The sequence below is a fragment of the Labrus bergylta genome, chromosome 1, assembly GCF_963930695.1.
Source record: "Labrus bergylta chromosome 1, fLabBer1.1, whole genome shotgun sequence".
NCBI classification, from domain to species: Eukaryota; Metazoa; Chordata; class Actinopteri; order Labriformes; family Labridae; genus Labrus; species Labrus bergylta.
In genome coordinates, this window is record NC_089195.1 from 9,623,344 (window position 1) to 9,644,304 (window position 20,961).

General features: G+C 38.7%; 2 protein-coding genes across 2 annotated transcripts; both read right to left on the reverse strand.

The window, feature by feature from the left end:
• Positions 1-633: 633 nt before the first annotated feature.
• On the reverse strand, positions 634-12,633 carry LOC109990652 (stromal membrane-associated protein 1). The gene is made up of 10 exons (XM_020642830.3): positions 12,351-12,633; positions 11,757-11,890; positions 10,325-10,410; positions 9,674-9,749; positions 9,497-9,559; positions 9,325-9,400; positions 6,484-6,614; positions 4,766-4,982; positions 2,276-2,589; positions 634-1,309 (listed from the first exon to the last, which is right to left on the reverse strand). Exons 1-10 carry the CDS (start codon positions 12,466-12,468, stop codon positions 1,175-1,177), a joined length of 1,350 nt encoding a protein of 449 aa, XP_020498486.1. The 5' UTR covers positions 12,469-12,633; the 3' UTR covers positions 634-1,174.
• Positions 12,634-12,850: 217 nt separating this feature from the next.
• On the reverse strand, positions 12,851-19,788 carry cenpk (centromere protein K). The gene is made up of 10 exons (XM_020642834.3): positions 19,691-19,788; positions 19,370-19,456; positions 19,038-19,094; positions 17,881-17,944; positions 17,602-17,648; positions 17,404-17,486; positions 17,169-17,267; positions 16,849-16,984; positions 16,675-16,728; positions 12,851-13,584 (listed from the first exon to the last, which is right to left on the reverse strand). Exons 1-10 carry the CDS (start codon positions 19,691-19,693, stop codon positions 13,429-13,431), a joined length of 786 nt encoding a protein of 261 aa, XP_020498490.1. The 5' UTR covers positions 19,694-19,788; the 3' UTR covers positions 12,851-13,428.
• Positions 19,789-20,961: the final 1,173 nt, after the last annotated feature.

Consider the following 20,961-nt stretch of genomic DNA (forward strand, 5'->3'; position numbering starts at 1 on the left):
TGTCTGTTGATTGTATATTGTAATAATGTTCGGTTCTGTATATGCACAATCCATTGAGTACTGATATGTCTGTACAGGCCCGCCCACAGATTTGGCTAGGCCCCTGAAAGGCCCAGTGAACGGACCCTCCCAGGACATGATTTATTGTTGACACATTATTGTTGTGCCCCCAAAATTTGTCACTATTTTAGTACCCGACCAAATCTGAAATAGATACATTCCTTCCTCCTGATTTCCAGTAATTATGTTGAGTTAAGGCCAGAAGTGTTTTTGTAGAACATTATGTCCCAGTGAGGTTGACCTTATGGATATGTGATAACATAATCATTTACCTGAGACATTTGTGTGAAAGATTTCCATAAAAGCAGCACATATTTCTACATTTATGGCCAAAAATGTGTATTTCCAGGTCAAGTGACCTTGAGCATTGACCAACATTAGTGCATCCTTTTCATCCTGGTAATCTTTGTCAATGTGAAAACTTTTTGTCCCATGAAAATGGAGCATATTGCTGACAGATGTTTGTAAGGTCAGGCCTACTGAACCGTTAATCTCACACAGAAACATCCCTTACTTTCAGAGGGAACCTTATGAGTTATAACACTTGAATCACAGAAGACGCATGAGAGCAAGTCATTTCTTATCACTTTAATTTTATAGGGGAACCACAAGTACTTTAAAAGAAGGTTATACAGCGCTGTACATTTGGGAGCAGCACAGACAGACTTGATAGTCAAAATCTTCTCCCTTTAAATACTATTCATTAAATGTTCTATAATCTTATAATGATACAGTGATACAATAAAAGCTTGTGTAACTGGTCCTGCAGCTTTTCTGATATGTCGGTATCATTTTTGTTGGGACTGTTATTTCCTTGTCATTTTTTTTTTTCCAAAAAAGGAAAATAAAAGTAATGATCAAAAACCATACGACAGGCAGAAACTGCCAGGCTGTAATCCTGTATGACTCCCAATTCACTCACACAATAGAGAGAAATAGAGAGACAGAGAAAGGGAGAAGGGAAAAAAAGAGAGAGAATTTCCATGTTCTGAAGGCTGGTCCACAATGGAGCAGGGCATCAGTTCATAGCGAGGCACAGAGAAGCACAAGATACATTTTGCACTTGCTGCGACCTCGACTCTTACTCTGCCCGACCATCAACCTGCTCGAAGGCTCACTTCCACAGCTGAGTGCTCAGGGTCTGGCCAGATCCAGCAGCGGCCCATCCCCCCATAGCTGACGGAGGCTGAGCGAAGGCCATCTGACCACCTGCACTGTTCAGAGTCAACCCCGACATCTGCTGGTTCACCTGAGGACGTCACAGAGATTCTGATTAACACGAGAGCAAAACAAACCGTAGTCTGAAATATCTTACTCCTACCCTGAACCCTGCCCTCAAAACAAGACAATGTTTGTTTAAGACTGATTAAGACTTGTTGATGTAAAGCACTTTGTAACCCTGCTGTAGAAAAGTGATATCGAAGTAATAAGGATACTACAGAAAGCCCCTGCTAATTGAACAACAAATGCAAATACGAATTATTGTAACTTCTTGGATTTTCTTCAGTGATCTGCATACTGTTTTTTATTTTTTATTTAACCAACAACAATTTGATTGAATCAGCAGTGGACGCTGATGAAGGCTTCATGCTGAAAGGGGTCCATTGTTGATCTGGTTGCTTCTGATCTACCCAGAATATAAAACATTAAAGGACATGGAGTGTGCTGACTTTTCTGTTTTCTTGGAAGTCTTATTGCAGCCGTGCAACTGAAGATCTGTTACTGTTTGAGTGTGCTCCTTTTTCTGCTATTTAATCAGCAGTGAACAGCTTTCTTTTGTGCACAACATTGTTGGCAGACTGAAAGTATAAAAAGAGGTTTTTATAGCATGCAATCTGTATTTTTTCAGACTACCACATGATGTTTATTGTTGTTCTGGCTTGTGCTGGTGCTGCCATCACTCAGTCAAGCCTCATTATTGAAGTCACTTCATAAAAGTTGCATAGTATTTCTTTGGGATGAAGCACTTATTTTTAATATGTGCCTGTGCTGCCACCTGGTGGCTGCTGACTGTACTGTCTACATCCTGTATAGAATAAAGCACCTCACAATAAGCTATTCTGTAGTGCTTCATCACAGCTGGGTGTGGTCACATGTGAAACAAATACCACCTGATACACTCTCATTTGAACAAAACCAAACCAAAGTCTCAAGTAAAATATTTACAAGTATTCTCAAACAACAGTGCAGTAAGAAACAATGAAGACTCTCATACCTGACCCATGTTCCACTGAGCCTGCTGCCCGGGCTGGATGGCGTACATGCCCTGAGCTGGCACCATGCCTGCTGGCATCGCACCACCCTGTGGTCCCATCATCCTCGGTGCCATGCCCATCACACCTGTAGCTTGTGCGTTCCCCATGAAGCCGTTAGGCATCGTCATCCCGACCATCATGCCCGGATTGGGCCCCATCATGGCCCCCATGACAGTTGTGGGTGGCATGGCGGTGCCCATGCCAGGGAAGGCCTGATAACCAGCAGCAGCCTGAACAGGAAACTGCATCTGGGAGGGGCCCATGAACATCCCAGCTGATATGGACAAGACATGATAAACAGAGGGAAGATTGTTTATGCATATGTTACATCATGCATGTACTTCTCAAACCGGTATTAAAATGTGTGAAGTCAAAGATTCAGCTACTATTCAAATAGTAGCTTCATATTTGGTTGTTTGTTAAAGGAGCCATTCTGTTGAACAGGATGAGAAGTCAGCAAAGCTCTGTAGGACATAAAGTATCTAGCAGAAGCTTGTGTTAGAAAGTCAGTTAAACTTATTCAAGAAATCTTTTGTCATCTGGCTGAATGAATAAATGAAATCAAGGAATTTAACTTAACTGTCTCACCTACAGGGCACGAATAGATAAGTAAATTATAAATCCCTTCTGTATGTTTTACAAAATGTATTAATTAAGATGTATTTTCATGGCACGTATGTATGATGATAAAAAGCCTGGTTAAAGTTATAAATAGACTAACATTGTATCACTTGTAAGTTAAGTAATTAGAAGGTTTTAAATACAAATTCATCAAATCAGTCTTTGTTGTTGAATGACATTGATAAAGAATACAAAGAGAATCTTTCTTCTTAAAAATGATCTTAAAAAAAACGTGTTTTTCTGCTCGTCCACCACTCTGACCCTCTCATCTCTTATCCTGCAGATAACCTGTTACCATGGGGATGTACGCACAGGGATAAGTTACATTGCTAACTGATTCCTGCTTTGAAATACTGCCTCCTTCATAGATCTCAGAGTGACTTTGGTGTTTAAATGTTACTGTAGCTCAGGGGGTTTCAAAGTCTGCCCATGTGGGCCCACCACAGACTAAAGTCAAGAAATCTTCTTCAGCAAGTCAAGGAACTACATTTCCCATGACTTGCATGCAGGGTCTGATTTGAACACCCACCAAGCGCCAAATGCGGGTACATTTCAGAGTGCTATCCACCACATGGCGGGTAAATGTTTATACCCAGTCATGCATACAACTATGGTTTGTATTAAGCGCGTTTGATTTAGCTAAAGCTCCTCTCCTGACTGCATGAAGGAGAATCCTGGGGGCATGCCGAGACACACCAACATATATTGCTGCACAAATGCAGACACAAAGTAATGCATGCCACCATGTGCACCTGTTTACTTTAAGTGCAACATAGTTTATTGTTGTGGTCAAATGCCCTAGCCAGTCAAATGGTCGTTTCAACTTTTCTCCGTTCCCTCTCACTGCGTCTGCATCTATCTAACATCTACCAAGTTAACGATAATAGCGTCGTCCCACAGCCTGCTGTAGTCTCTAAACTTCCCCACATAGACTCTGTTTAACAGCGCTGTGTTGTATCCACTAACTATTTAGTGCAAGCTAAATGCACGCTTCACTTTTCACTTTCAATACAAGCCGCAGGAGCAGCCAGAGATACACACAAGTCCAGTATCAAAAAGTCTCCTTGTGTTATCTGTTCAAAATTCAACAAAATTTCGTCTCACTGTGTACTTTATTGTGATTTCAACCATACACAAAGAGAACTTGACTTAAACTTGACTCAAAGCTTAATGGAGAGAAAAGCTTGTTTTTAGGATTAAAGCTCATTTTGGTATGCACAGATGGATTTTTGTTTTGAGTTTGTAATGTTGTAAAACATGAGCAGTTCCAGAGGGTGACCTGTGTACTACTGTCTTAACAAAAAATAAAGGAGAGCAAATAAACGTGTTTACATGTTGGCAGAGTAACTCTTTTAAATTCATTTTAAATTAGGTTATTGGCAATTGTTGTTGTCGTAGTGAGCCTAGGTATGTACAGAGAACTCTGAAATACTTTGATGATGAAACCCATTTTAAGAGCGATGATTCCTAAATTCTGGAGTCAGAAGAAGCATCCATATATACCGGTAGATGATTTCTAAATAGGCTTATGGACATACATTGGGATGGAGCTAGGCTTGGCAACCAGAACTAATTATTTGGTAAAGACAAGGCATGTTTAAAAAGTTAAGTATATCAAACTATCATTTATCAATAAACAGATTTTTAATTACTTCCCTTGTCTTCCAATTCATTTGGATGCTTCTAATTAGATAATATTTTGTTGAATCAATGCCAATAAATAAATAAATGTCTTGTGGTAAGAAGGAAACTTATTTCAATAATTGATAAGAAACAGATTATTTCCCATTAATCATTAAAATGCAGAAAAGTGACATCGGTCTCCTCACCAGTGGGCGCCTGTTGGGACATGCTGTTTGTTCCATACAGGGACAGGATGGAGTCCTTAGACAGAGGCTTTTTGGCCGAATCGTCAGTTTTAGGGGTGCTACTGCTGTCACTGAACAGGTCCAGGTCTCCCTGCCCGGACCCCGAGCTGGCTCCACCTCCTGCTGCTCCAGCGGCTGGAGCTTGTGTCGGAGTGCCGGCCGCGTTACTGGAGCTCACCTGCGAAGAGTTCAATGAACCAGACATGATGGAAAAGTTGACGAAGATATGATAAACCATCAGCTAAGATTCAGGGCTCTGCTGTCACTCCCTGAGTGCTGTCCTAGCTTAACAGGTTTCATAATTACCAAAAACCTATTAACAACATATGGCTGAATAATTAAATATGTAACAAATACTGCTTCTTCTCACACAGTCTGACCAAGCCTGAGAGCAAGTTAACGCCCTGGCAAACAGTCTTCTGCGGTTGTTTGCCAGATTTGACAGAATGGCTCCAATATTTTATTCATTTAGACATACAGTGATAGCTGCTTGCCCTGGATAGCAATGCCCCACATGTCAAGCCTGGTTTGTTGACAGGCTGCGAGATACTGATGAAGCCTTAAGGCCTTGTGTTTATTAAAGAGCCCATATTCTGCCCTTTTTGGGGTTTGTATATTGAATCTATGTACCTACTAAAGTATGTTCACAATAGCTAAAGTTCGGAAAAGTGTCTGTTTTCATGTACTGCCGCTCCATGCACCGGCTCGCTTCTGACTCTCTCTGGCTCTGAAGTGCCCACGTTCAGAGTCCCCACGTGTGCGAGAACCGAGCGTTACATGCAGCTAATGCTACAGCTAACAGGAGGACGTAGGAGAAGCCGTGTTTCCACGGACTTTGAATTTTTGCACATAGATGTGCCTAAACATGCACAGGACACTTGGAAAACACACTGAAGAGCATATAAAACCAGAAGAAGTATAATATGGGACCTTTAAAAACCTGTAATTCACCTGTACTGTGACACAACAACAGAAGTTTATTTCATGAAACTGTGAGTCTGTCTGTCTTGTTAGAGTTTCCCTCAAAGACACAGATTCACTTCTTAGTAAATATTTGAATGCCTGTGCTACCAGTACAATGCCTTGATAATAATACATTTATTTAGTACATTTGTTTGGTACAGTTGAGCTGAGGCAGCTTGCAGCAGAGACAAAAGATTGCTTCCTATGATTCATTTCTAGAAACAAACAGTTATTTCTAAGAGCGTAGAGGAAACCATGTTTAAAAAGTGGAATGGTGTGTTTGTATCTCTGTAGAAAATACATTTTTGGGTTCATGTTGATTGAACAGCCAACACTAAAAAGACACACACAGGTTTTTAAGTCCTAGGTGGACGGCCTTTAAATTAATTTTCGACTGAATGATTCATCAAAATAATAACTGAATGAATCAGAAATAAAAGTCATCACTGCTTACAGCTCCATTTAAATGTTCAGCTTAATTGCTGCCTCATTAGCTGCATTCATTTTCTGTCTGCTCCTTGCTCTCCGTCTCGTAGCATCAGTGTTGTTCTCTCATGGGCTAATGATGTCGATTGCTATCATTTAAATTGATAGTTTTACTGCTCACTTCATTTTAGTTTTAAACTAAACAACCATTCCACCATAGTTATGCTGTCCTGGGCAATACTGAGAAATCAGGACAAATCATGGATGAGGGAATTCTTGCTTGGTGGTACCTGAGGAAACTGAGCTGCCGACGAGGACGCAGGGAGGGGGTTGGACACCATGGGGCCGAATATATCCAGGTCATTGTTGTTCTGGCTTGTGCTCGTGCTACCATTGTTAGTCGATGCAGCTGTTGGTGCGTCTGTGAGAGAAAAGGTGAAGTAACCAGTTTAACAGGTGGGAAATGAGCTAACACAGTCAGAAGAAACAACCACAGGCAGGGACTGCTTTACCACAGGCAACATAACACACTGACGCATCCTAAATGAACTTTGAGCTAGATTCACGAAGAATGATGTAAGAACACCAAAACCTTCAGAGGACAACATGTACTTTAGAGCTTAGAGCTCATGTTTGCTTTATTTGTATTCCTTTCACTGCGAGTCACTCCCGTAGAGCTACAAAACTGCTCACACAATAAGCAGAAAGATTAGAAAATTAAAAAATTTATCAGCGTACTCTTAGTAGCTCATTGGACGCAAATAATAACATAATAATAACAGTGAATCCAAATACCCATTCATGGTAATCACTATCATAAATGCGTCTCGTCTGTAATGAAGTGATAACACTCAGGATTTCTGAGTAATGACTTCAATCATTTGGGTCAGAGCAAGGGGGCTGGCAACCTGCGATACGAGAGCCCAACCAATTAATCGGCCAGCCGATAATATCAGCCGATATTAGCATATCAAGTGACAATCAGTATCGGCTATTTTCACCTCCAATATGTGGCGATATTACTAGATTTATTCACCAATCAGATATCATTTCATTTGAGTATCATTGAGTTAAATAAATAAATAACATATAAATGTGTGATTATCTATATCCATCTATCTCTAAACATCGAACATAGAACAAAGAAAGATATAAGCAGATCTGATTTTTTCCCTCCCCAATATCGATACCATTATCGGCCTGGAAAAAACCCATATCGGTGGGGTCTTTGATATGATATTATCACGACACTTGAGTCATGAAACAATGTTATTGCAATTTGAAACATTTTTGGATACAATTTATTGCGATTTCACTTTAACTGCATATTGTGTCCACAAAATGAAACTAGATCAAGAACTGTTTTGTCAAATAAGAAAAACCTTCTCAGTCCATTCATCTCACTTCAGTCTTTTTATTTCTACACAATCAGAGTCAAGCCCACAGACTGACCAATACTGTGATCAAACTAAAACCCTACTGGAACATTTTCCATATTGTTGGCACATCTGTGCTGTGAGAAACTTCAATCATCTATTTTCCTTTCTTAACGGTCTCTCTTCATCTGATTAATTCAATGCTCATCATTTTGCTGTTTGAGTAACAATGATCCAACAAAACAAGACAAAAGACGTGAAGTGCTGTACATCTCAGTGACTGAGCCTGCAGCTTTAACGCTTCTTTGGAATACTTCACAGATAAAAGCTCAGCAGTGGCTCACTGGTGCAAAATTTCATTTTGGAGCAGCAGGAATTCTATAGCTTGGATTTAAAAAAAAAACACATCTACATCACACAGTTATGATGTCAACTTAGCAAAGAAGATCTAAGAGTACTTTCACATGACAAAAGTGACCCAGATCAGATTGTTTGGTTCAAATGTGCCTCAGATAAATTCATTATAACAATCATTTTATTAACATCACATCTTCAAAATCAAGGGTTTTTAATCATACAGCACAAGTCACGTGGACTCTGATCTTTTTAAACCAGATTTGGATCATGATCATATCACCGCCTAAATCAGAAACAGGTTGAATGTTTTGCAATGTGACTTCAGTTTGAACAGCCAGGCTGAAATGCAAATGACCCAACTCTGTGCTGGTGGGACGGACGGGACTCAATGAAAACAAACATGGAAGTCAGCTGTGACTGAGGCAGTCAGTGGAGGGACAGTGAAGTGTCAGGCTTTCTGAGTATTAAGTGTTACACTTGTGTACAAGTGAAACCAGAGCGGCCGTATCGGTAACAGACCTGATTTTGAAACCATATCAAAAGAAAAGGCTGCAGGAGGATGTGCCTGCAGTGTAATAAAGTTAACAGTTTCATTTGCAGGTATGTTAACTTCTGTATGCACCGTGTGAAGTCTTTGTTGTTGTTTTTTTGCACATGTGTATCAGTTCAGGACTGTTAAACCTGTGTGTGTGGTTTACATTAAAATATAAACCATAAATGTGAGATACATTAAAATATTTTAATCCCAGAGCTGTGGCTATGGTTTTATTGTGAACTGAACCATAGGTCAATAGTCTTTCAAAACTGTCTTCACAGCTTTACATCCACATCGATTCTGTAACATCTGCATCCATACATGTATTTGCAAGGAGCACATGACGATATATTGTTATAGCGATTTTTTGAGCACAGCCCTTTTATAGCCACAGTCTGCTGGCTGGTAGATAAAGTAACAGGAGGGAGGGTCAGACTGTCAGGCGGTGCTTGAAACACAGCTAGGAATGTAAAGTTAACTCTTTCTCTCTTAGGCCCGGTGCTTCATTCATACACATCAAGTCAACAACAAGCTTATGATGGACAGTTGTCGTGTAGCTTTGTGCCTACAGAAACTAAATATCTCACTTGTGTGCAGTGGTCATCACCTGCTGTGATGCTGCATTAAAAAGGTATACAATCACAGCCACAGCACGTCGCAGCACGAGCAATAAGCCAGAGTTACAGGCAACGTGCACTCATCATTTATACAAAATTATTACAGCATTAGACAGTCAAACTGGAGATATACACATATATCAGTGTGTTAGCAATCTGAAAGATGAGTTAGCCTTATTCCTTAAATAATTACAGATTTGTATGATTTTTATTTTCCAATAACAGAAAAGGTGAACTGATACTCACCAAGGCCTAGTAGGTTCACAGAAGGTTCTGAAGTCTTAGCGGGGCTGATTTTTGGAACTGGCCTGGGCTCTTCACTCTTTGAAAATATAAAGCAGTTATATGAGATGAAAACAAAGCGGAGGTGAATTTTTCTACAGCCTGACTTGTAAATGGAGGTGTGTGAGACTCCTACCTTGGTGTACGATGACACCTTGCTCCCTCTGTCTGGCTCCTTCTCTGTCTTTACGTCTTTGGGCTACAAACGAAGAACAACAAAGAGATCCAAACTTAACAAACGTGTCTGTGCAAGTGTACATACTACTTGTGAAACGCTAAGTGCATAGTGAGAGAGACGGGAACCGACACATACACTGCTCCCATTGGTCACATTCTTGCTGTAGTATTTCTTCTTCTCATATTTATCCCTGATGAAGAATTCCACAGCTCTTATGCCAGAGTTAAAGGGAAAATGGAACAAACACACCACAAGGAATAATTTAAGTATACCACACTTAAGGTTTAACTAAAGGGTATCGATCATTCAATCAATCTTTATTTGTATAGCGCCAATTCATAACAAATCTTCTCTCAAGACACTTTTCAAAGCGAGCAGGACAAAGACCTTTCTCCTATGATAAAAAAGACACAACATTAATCCGTCATGAGCACAGCCCAGCAAATTTAGCAACTAAGGGAGGCATGGAAAACATCCCTTTAAGAGGATGAAACCTCGAGCAAAACCAGACTCATGATGATCAGCCATCTGCTGAAACTGTGCTGGGCTTGGAAAGTGGGATAGACTGAGATGCAGGAAGAAGGATAGAGACAAACAGAGCAACAACAACAATGAATAAGAGATTATAATAATGGTAAAATTATTTGTAGTATTAGCAACAACAGCTAAGTGTGATAATAGAGTGATCAGCCTAATGTTAATGTTAGCAACTGTAACGATGATGAAACATGGAGGGCTGATTATGTTATTAAAGAGGTTGAAGTATCGGCTGAAAGTGAAGGATACTGGTCTGTTTGAGGTCTTCTGAAGCTTTCTGGGAGGTTGGCTTCATAGAGCTTCCTGGCCCTGGTGTTACCCATGTCCTGTATACTCTGTAGAAAGAAAAGATATTATGGTGAAAAGAGGACAGATACATGGCAATGTGTTTGCTCAGCATAGGGAAAACTACCTATCCTGTGAGGTGTAACATTTCTGGACTCTTGTTACTTTCTAGAATACAAAAAAATAAACACAGATTATGTCATCTGGGTTTAAGAGAGAAGCAAACTGGAGCCGGAGTTGTTGTACATTGGTGAATATCAGGTAGGATAAGCAGAAGTACAGCTGAGAAACCGTTTCACATGTAGGTTTAATGACGAAAGACAGTGGGGACATAGATGATGTGAGAAATTCTTACAAATTAAATTTGTGGGGCTGCACTTAACGGGAAATGCTTTCTAAAACATCTGCTATTTGGCATGTTATTTTATTTTTGTTTGTAGGACAGATGCACTCTAAATGGTAAATGGACTTGGATAGCGCTTTTCTAGTCTTCTGATTACTCAAAGCACTTTTACACAGCAGGTCACATTCACTCATTCACACCACTTTCACACACTGATACCAGAAGCTGCTATTTAAAGGGTATCGGTATAAAATAATCACATGTCTATTCATAAGCATTCACGCGCAGGGAGCAATTTGGGGTGCACTGTAGACTTGCCCAAGGGCACTTTGACATGAGACTGCAGAGGATGGGGGTCGGTTGAAAGATTATAAGTGTATATATTTATATTAAAAAAATAAACATCTTCAAGGAAAGAAAATAGTTTAACAATGTTTATAATGATAAAGTTACTTACCATTCTTTTGCTCAAACAAAAAAAAACTGGTTGTTATGGTTACTTAAGAATAACGTGGATGTATTACTGTTAGTTTTTTATCATGAAAGGACGGATCCACCAGTTTGAGCTTTGCCCAAATCAGGGGCCTTAAGTTAGGAGCTCTATATTTGGTCTCTCTGTTGTCCACTAGATAATGGAAGTGCATTGCTAAATATTTAGAAGTAGAATCAGATTTCAACACACAAGGAATTTGTCTTCAGTGAACTGTGCTCTCAATGAACAAAAGTATAACATTAAATATGAACACAAATAAGCAAATAAAAATACATACAAGGCTAAATAGGACAATAGTGCAGAAATGCTGAGATGAGTGATAGTAATATGTAATTATGTAAAAGATGGTTACTCAACTCCCTCTTAATAACAGTTTTTCGTATTGTCACTGGAATTTAAAGTATTGTCAATATAATTTTTACAAAAGTAATATGACATTGAAATTAACCCTTTGATGCCCACCACAGACCTGACATCATCATCAAAATGACTTCTAGACAAACTGAACAGCATCTTCTTCTGTGACTGAACTAAAAGTAAACAAACAGGAGAGTCAGTACCTGGATCTGTTCTGAGGTCCACTGATCCAGGTTGACTGATTTAACTCTGGATATGTGTACTCCTAGGTTCCTGTGGATACCTGCGCACCGGATGCAGATGAATACTCCCAGATTCCAGGATGCCCACCTTGGACCTAACAAAGCAAGAAACAGGTTTGATTTAATGATGAACATTTAAGTCTACGGGGGAAACAAATGCAAGTAGGATCGTGTGACGTTAGCGCCTCAAAGTGACACAGTCATGCTTTACATTATTTAACTTTGACCAAACATGGAAATAAGACATAAGAAGCTATTTTGCTGAGGACACTTGTTAACTTTAGTTTATCAGTCGAGAGCTGAGTTAAAGGCGGTGGAAAGGGAGGGGTGCTGTGCGGAGCTTTTGGTAGATTTAGAGAAGTTAGCTTGCTAGTTAGCCACTTAGTTTAGCTGAAGGGGAAGAGATGTCAGCTGACTTGCCCGAACCAGTTTCACACTGGAGACTTAGCTTAGCTAACAAACGCAGATGCTACACTGATAGTTATCTCCAGCGACGAATTCTGGGTCAAACGTCAACTTTGTGTGGTAAAAGGGGATTCAGCTTTACTGTCGCACCTTTCGCCTCGCAGTCGGCGCAGTACTTGTTGTCTTCCTCTCTCAGCATTTTGGACAGGATGGCCTGGTGCTGCTCGTTCAGTTTCTGGGCCTTCTCCCTCTCCGAGCGGGTCGTCATGGTCACGGCTTCAGTTGGACCTTCGTAATGTAAAAACCTATACTTTAATCAGTCGTTAATCTTCAGAAGTTTCTGATAAAAGACCATAATCAAAAGAGATGAACGCATCCGAGAGGGATATGAAAACACCCGGAACCGGAATCCCCTCTCCGCCCACAGGAATTCTAAAGCTGACGCGGCGCCCGCTCCGGATTGGACGGTAGCTCTGACGTCATGTGACGCACACAGTTTCTTGTGAATCAAGTTTAGCATTTTTCATAAAATATTCATCAACCAGCGCTCAAATACGTCTCATTAATATTTTTAACAATATAAACTGGTTGTTTGTAAATTCAATAATTTTCATTGATTTTTCCAACAAAAAAAAACATCACACTGTATGCAAAGTTCCCACGTTTATTGAACATGAACACAAACATTTACACAGAAAAAATTGTCAGTATATACAGTCCACAGTCTGATTATATATAGACAAGAAACCCTTCAAGACATTTGAAAAACATTGCATGGAAAGTAAAAATGGAAAATGTAATATATAAAATAATAACATACATCGCCTTTCTCTGATTAAAACCTTGCCTTTGATAAAAGAAAATAGCGTAGAGAAGACTTCAACCCTTTGGAGTCAAATATCAGCACATTGTCTAAATTGGACTGAACTGAATGCTTATATAAAATACAAGCAGAAATTTACAGGACCCATTATTTCTGTGTACAAACAAAACTATTCATAAACAAACATAAAAAAACATACATGTGAAGTGCAAAGAGCATCTTGTAAATAAATCATTTTAGAAATGCACAGGGCTGTGAAACATAACAACTCACATACATACAGCTAGCATGAGCATCATTACTTTTCTCGCTCCGTTATTCTTCACATCAGTTTACATAAATATACATAATGATATCATTACACAAGCAGACATTGAGAGGCGGTAGGCCTGATGCACCACTGCCTTACCAAAAGGTTTCCAGGCGGATCTTGAAGTTATTTTCTTGATGCCTCACTGCAATACCATAGCGGAGCAGCATTTCTACATAGGGGGGCCAGAATGTGTCGTCTATCGTCATGTAGGGGTCGTGTGGTGTGGTCAGGACTTTGTTCATGAGCAGCTGTCGTGAACACAAGACAGAGTTAAGTATTTAGTCAAACCTGATACAGTTTACTGTAAGACATTTCAATTAAAAGTTACCATGCATACAATCATTACACACAGTGGTTTTTATAGAAATCTCTATTTGACAATTGACAACACCCTTCAAAGAGACGAGAGGAAAATATCATTTCTTTGATTAAAAAAATACAGGTTTTACTAGTCTTGTTTTTTTTTAATTGTCATTACAGCCACAAACAAACATCAACATTTACGTATGGACTGGTCGGAGGTGAAAGTTTTGACTTGTAACAGTAGGAAAATGAAGGAAACATTTACATTTCCAATTGCTGTCAGTAGTAAGGATGTTTAACAATGGAAATGGAACTGGCTAGTGGCTAAGATTTAAAAAAAAAAACAAAGGCAGTACTTTTAATGTTTTTTCTAATAATTGTAAGTTTGATCTATCTAGTTCAATAGACAGAGCTGCTTCTTTAAAGGACGTAGGTCATAAAGATGGACAACGGTTAAAAAAACAGCTCTTACCATCGAAAACAATCCTTTAATGTTTAGGAGTATTTGAACTCTATGAAAAGTTATTAGTCTTATTAGAGTTATTATAAATTAATCACTGGCATCCTAAAACAAATTGAAAGGAAAAATGGATCCATCACATTTTCATCTAGCAGATTTGACTTTAAACAAAATAATAATAAAAAAAATCTATCCATTTTAGCATTTGAAGTAAAAAAGAATTCACAGCGCAAGGAACGTTGATAAAAATGTGTTCTTACTCGATGCTGTCTCATTGTTTTACATGTCAAAATATCATTGAAAACATCTTAACAACTTGGATTCAACAAGTTACATTAATCAAGTATTTTTTTTATCCTTAAAAACACTCCTACAGAGCAGACAGCTCGAGCCCTCTGTGTTCAGAACTTCATATTTTCTTTGTTCTCACCATGGACAATAAAGTCTAAAGTCTAGACTCTACGACTCTTCTCTGACACTGACGTTGACTCTCCATCTTAAACTGGGAGCAAGTCTTTGATTACTCTTCTTCTTTAGAGTTTGATATTTTGCACATTATATTCTTATTTTAAACACAGTTTAGATCTCTTATTGTTTGACTTCATTTTCCAACAAATATGTTTTATATTTACAGTTCTTTGCTTTAATAGAACTTGTTTTTCTCTTACTTCCTCTATTTTGAAATGACAGCGTTTGGCATGTCGCTGCCATAAGGCTTGTGTTGAAGTTCAGCGGTTTGTGCTGCGGCCAATGGCATCCCACAAGAGGGTCAGTGCCATGTCCCACCAGTACCGCCAATCTTCCACCAAGTTTTATATACAAACTAGGGCTGGGCGATATGGACCAAAACTCATATCTCGATATTGTTTAGCTGAATAGCGATACTCAATATATATTAATATGTATTTTATTAACAGTGAAAACACATGGAAAAATAAACTACCTGTTTGTGAATTTATAAAGTAATATTATAAAATAAAAATGTTCCTTAAATACAATAAAAGAGAGAGAGAGAGAGAGAGGAGGAGCAGGGTTAAGAGGAACAGACAGTCAGTCACCATCAGTGAGATGAGGAAAAGGTGACCTGGCACCTCTATAACATTACTTTAATGCAACTTAAACTATATCCATATTAACGATATAGTCTTACCCTATATCTTGTTTGAAAATATATCGATATATCTTAAAAACTCGATATATTGCTCAGCCCTAAAACATACCACTATATTGAGACACATTTCAAGAAAAAATATCCTTATTCAACATTTTTGTCTTTATTGACAAATTGAGTGCAACATAGTGACATTATCAAAGGAATGTTTGTTTTTCTTGTGTTTTTCATTGTATTAAAGTATTTTGGTTTGGTATCTCCATGGTGACAGTAAAGTCGTTTCATTACATATCCTAAACGATGATAGCAGTCAGGTTTCATCGTGCCAGCTAACAAGGTTAGCCTAGCCACCATAGTCAGTCAGCATAATGGACAGCAGATAGTGAGGTCCCACTTCATACAAACGTCCACCTTGAGAATATAATATTAATGGCTAACATGTTGCTATCAACACATTTCTCCATGCTACAGTATATGGCGCTGCTCCATGGTACAACCTTTATGGAAGGTGGTGCTGAAGAGTCTCGAAGGCTTGCTTGAACAAGCTCTACCTGCCGTTAAGTCCCTGCAACTTTGTTTGTTAGAGGGACAGATCTCTGATACCGGCAGAGTCGGTACTAATCATAACAGGTTGTGTCATAGCAGCCGGGATTATTCTGCGTAATTGGAAGAGCCCACATAAGCCAGAGTTCACAGAGTAGCTGAAACTTATGACAGAAACTGCTGCCTATGGGCTTTTGTGCCTTTATTGTAGAGATAGGATAGTGGATAGAGTCGGAATTCAGGGAAATAAGTCATTTAAGGATACCTTTCTGATAGAAAAGGACAGCTGTCATTAAAAGTAACACATGAACACCAAAATTTCTTCAAGTGTTTGTGTTGCCGTGTCGGCTTGTCCCCACCCCCCCCCAACGCTTTAAACCTAGGGGAAACACTGCACTGGTATGAAACATTAGAATGCTCAAAGACAAGTTGATTTGTTTGTATGTATGCGTATAGGTATGTATATTCTTTTACGAGGGTGCTGCCCTTTAGGGGTTTGTTTGTTGTGTTACATTTTTGTTGGTTTGTGTTTGTTTTTTTTGTAGATACATCTCCTTTTGTCTTTTTTTTTTCTTTTTAACATCTACTGACTACGGATACTTAAGAACGTGTAATATCTGTTTTGGGTGTACTTTTGTTGTTATTGATGCAAAAAAAAAAAAAATACAAAGTTCAATAAAAAGAACATTTTCCAATGACATTTCAAGAGGAGGGACTACTAAGCAACAATTGAAATACATCAGATCTCATAGTTCATTAGAAAAACAGACACAAAGAGAGTAACAAAGAAGAGATGGAAAAAAACATCTAAAGGCAATCGGCTAAATAGTTATTTTGTATCTGGCCTAATTTTTTAGAATCGTGCATCGCTACTTAAAACGTATTGACTTCCAGCTGATAATGTAGTAAATCACAACCTACCTCCAGAATTTCATTAAGTGAAATCAAGTCTTCATTGAGCTCTGGGGTAATGTTCTGAAAAGGAAAAAACAAAAAGGTGTTTATTTTCACTGGAGTTTGAAGAGAACAGGTTTTACAAGTACACAGGCTGCAGAAACATGGAGGATGAAAAAAGAAGAGAAGAGCATGCTGCACCTTCTTCTTCTTGCTTGAACTGGATTCATTCTGAGGCAGAGGGACGTGTTTCCCCAGGACTTCTGCTAGAGACTCCATTAACTGATCCTGATAGACCTTCATCTTCTGAATTTTGGCCTTGGTGTCCTGCAATACACTGCAGCATAGATCACACACACACACACATTATTAATACTCATGGTCACTCATTTATGCAAAACAACATTTTTATTTTTTTCTATACAGTTGTTACTCTTCCCATGTTTTGCTGCCCCCTAGTGGAGACATATCTCAAAACTTGCATTACTCATATTTCTGAGACTCTGCCATTACACACTTACCTGAGCTCTGACAATTTCTCCTTTTCACTCTGAAGTCGTTCAACATGATCTTTGGCTGCCATCAGCGCTTGTTTCTTCTCCTCCATCCATTTCAGTTCCCTAATAGACGGAAATATGAAAATGAATGAATAATGTCTGAGAGGTCTCTTCAGCTCATGACTGAAAAGCCTTTACACGCCCCGAGAAAGGACAGTATGGTATTGAAAGCTTGCACTATAACATAAAGGTCACTCACTGTTCTTTTGTTTCCCTCAGTTTGTCTCGCTTTGCTTCGTAGCAGGAAGCAATCATCTCAAGTTCCGAGCACAGCTTGAGCATCTGTGACAAACAAAGTTAGAAAATGGATTTCAGAGCCTCAGCAATGCATTTAAATAGGAACATTTCAAAAAGAAATGTTTTTCTAAAAAAAGGGACCATTTGCACAAAAACAAACCTCGTCTTTTCCAGCTTGAAGTAAAACTTCAGAATTTCGAGCCAACACTGAATAGAGAATAAATAAATAAACTCATTAAAACAAATCAACAAAAAATGTCACAATCAAAAAATTATCTAAATTAAAGAAATGCACTATTTTCACACATGTTCTTTTTTCTTGTTTTAAATGTAGAATTACATCAAATGGTTATAAATCTGTGGTCCTGATTGCTGATCATCTTACTTTAGATTGAAATATTGATACGGAGCTTCTATCACGATGTAAATACAGACTTACATTTGGGCTCCACGGTCATCCACTGCTTCAGCTCAGCTTCTGTTGCCACCAGTTGATTCACTGACTGTTGAGAAAAAATATCCACAATGCACAGAAAGTTTAAACAAATGAAAGTTATTCATCTACAAAAATTACATATTTAATGGATTCCCAAACTAAATGACTGACAGAAGTAGAAGTTGTTGAATAGACGTCAATGGAGAAACAGCAAAACATGTGTTTGTGATTAATAAACAATCTTTTTTTGGGGGGTAAAAGAAACACTTTTGGTTTGGGTCAATCTTGGAGACCTGTGGACATAGTGGTACCTCTGATGTCTTTGCTGATCTTGTTTTGAACATGCATAAGGAGTGTTTTCTGATTAAATGAATCCTCTGCTTTCTTTTAACAGTCAGTCCCATCACTTACTGTGAAACATGTAAATAAAGGCGGTTTCTGCAGCACGCTGTAACTCCCTTCATTTGACACATACTGTACCTGACTGCAGTAGTTACAAGCAACAAATTATGAGTGCTGTTTAGGGTTGCAAAATTCTGGGAATTTTCAAAGTTGAAAACTTTCCATGGGAATTAACGGTCATGACATGAATGAAAGAAATATGAACAAAACAGAAGCTAATCGGCCAAAGAAGAAGTTAATAGCGGGATATAAGAAGACAACGACAGTGAGATAATGTTGGACAGGAGTGAAATTAAGAGAAGCATTATAAGAGGTGAATAAATACATTACATAAATACATAAATACATTAATCCTGCACTTTACCTTTTACAGGACATTTTATTTTCTTCAATTAATCAGCTATTGTTATATTTTTTTACTTTATTTATATATAAAGTTTAATTACAGGGACACTGCACATTTACAACATTTCTGTAATGTGCCAGTGAAGCCATCATGGTTAATTTTCAATATTGTAGTATCATAATTGTCTTGCCAATGTGCTGCATTGTGCTATTATGATCATTGCTATGCCACATATTGTGTATGTTATCATTAGTTTATCTGCTATTCCATTTTGTTTTCAAATGTTTCTAAAAGTGTCATCAAATGTTCAATTAATGAAAAAAGCTAAATGTAAACTTCCAGGTGTTGTAGGAGTAACACACAGGTGTATAAAAACAGTAAAGAGCAGGACATGTCAGTAAACCTCACTCACCTGCTCCTGTGGATTCTCGCAGAAATCTGGTTCACACAGAATAATCTCATTCTGAAGCTGTAACACACACACACACACACACACACACACACACACACACACACACACACACACACACACACACACACACACACACACACACACACACACACACACACACACACACACACACACACACACACACACACACACACACACACACACACACACACACACACACACACACACACACACACACACACACACACACACACACACACACACACGGTTTGTACAATGTCTCCTCTCAGGTGTTGATCTGTGTGCCTGACTCGTAGGTTTGAGTTCTTTACCTTTTCCAGCTGAGCAAACTGAGTCTCACACAAACCCATCAGCTCGTTAAGAGCCTCCTCTGACAGCTCTGCTGGTTTCATCTCCGCCTGAACACGGAGACAGGAGACGTCAAAATGTGCACACACACAGGTATAATTGTGGAGAGTACAATCACAAAGAGCTTCCACAGTTCACATGTGAGTTTGTACTTTCTCATGAGGGAGACTGACATTAGCGTGTTTACGTCAGCACGACGGAGTCTGACTTTCATAACTTCGATTTCTGATCTTTTATGTAACAATATGAACGACAATACAAAAGCAAAGGACGTGCAGTCTTACCATAATCTCCAAATAACACAGTTTTTTCCCTCCACGACGCGGACAACAACAACAAACAGCAGAGCCTACTTTTCAAAATACCGCCAACATTGATGACGTAACATCCGCCACAGAGAGGAGAGCGGATTCTGCGCAGTAATGCGCAAGTGCTGCGGATAGCGTTTCCCGAAATGTGTTGTGCAGATTCTGCAGTGTCTTTTCAGCCCTTTCAATTTGAAAACAGTATATCGCAGTCGTCTATAGCCAAAATTAAGTCTTTAATTTAAAAATATATATATTTTAATGATGGCAAAGAACCTGCTGCATCTTTAGGTGCAGATACCTTGCAGCAATTAAAACGCAGAAGCTTAAAGGGTCTTTAGCCTGTTGTTGTCTCATTTCAGATGACAAACATGTCAAACAAAGCCAAAGCTAAGAGTGGGTATAGAATTAATAAAGATAAAAAAATACAAACTGCTTCACTTCAGTATTTCCCTCTTTTAGCTTAACTTAAATATGAAGGCCTAAGAAATGCAGAATCGTCTTCTCTGCAAAATATATTTAATCCCCACCTTTATTTGACAGCTAAGTTTTGTATACAAAATGTCTTCTGAAACAATGACAACAACAATGACAAAAACAACAGCATCATCAATTACTTAGTTCACTTATCCAAAGTTAAGATCTATTTTTTCTTTGGCAGCTTTAAAGGTGCACTATGTAGTTTTGGTAGAGAAATTTGAAAGTTGGAGAAATGTACAGATTCTATATGTTATAACTCTATACACAAACTTTCCTCAGGAAAATTTGGTTCCTGTAACACTGAAGATAAAATGCTACGAGAGAAGTTATGGTGGGGGCCCCACAACAGTGAAGCCGTAACGCTCCTCGTAGCTTTTTAGCTCCAAACAGTGTTCCAGGGACCCATTTTTTGAATAAAGTTTGTTTATTTAGGTAAAAAAATATGGCATAGCAGTGTTTCACTTCTCCAACTTTCAAATTTGACTACCAAATCTACATAGTGCACCTTTAAGATGAATACTGCCCAAGGATGCAGACCATGAAATGCCAGTACTATATTATTCTAGAGGGGCCATTCTGTTCGGCTATTTACTCAGAAAAAAAAGAAGATTTTAACTCGCAAATGTATTTAAACAACACAAATAGGCAGTATTTTAAATGTGGGTCTTGTAGAGTATTGAATTTGCTCTTTGCAGCACTCATATGTACACATCTGTCTAAGTGCTCAATCCTTTGCCAGTTTTTCCGATGTGGCTATATAGAACTTTATC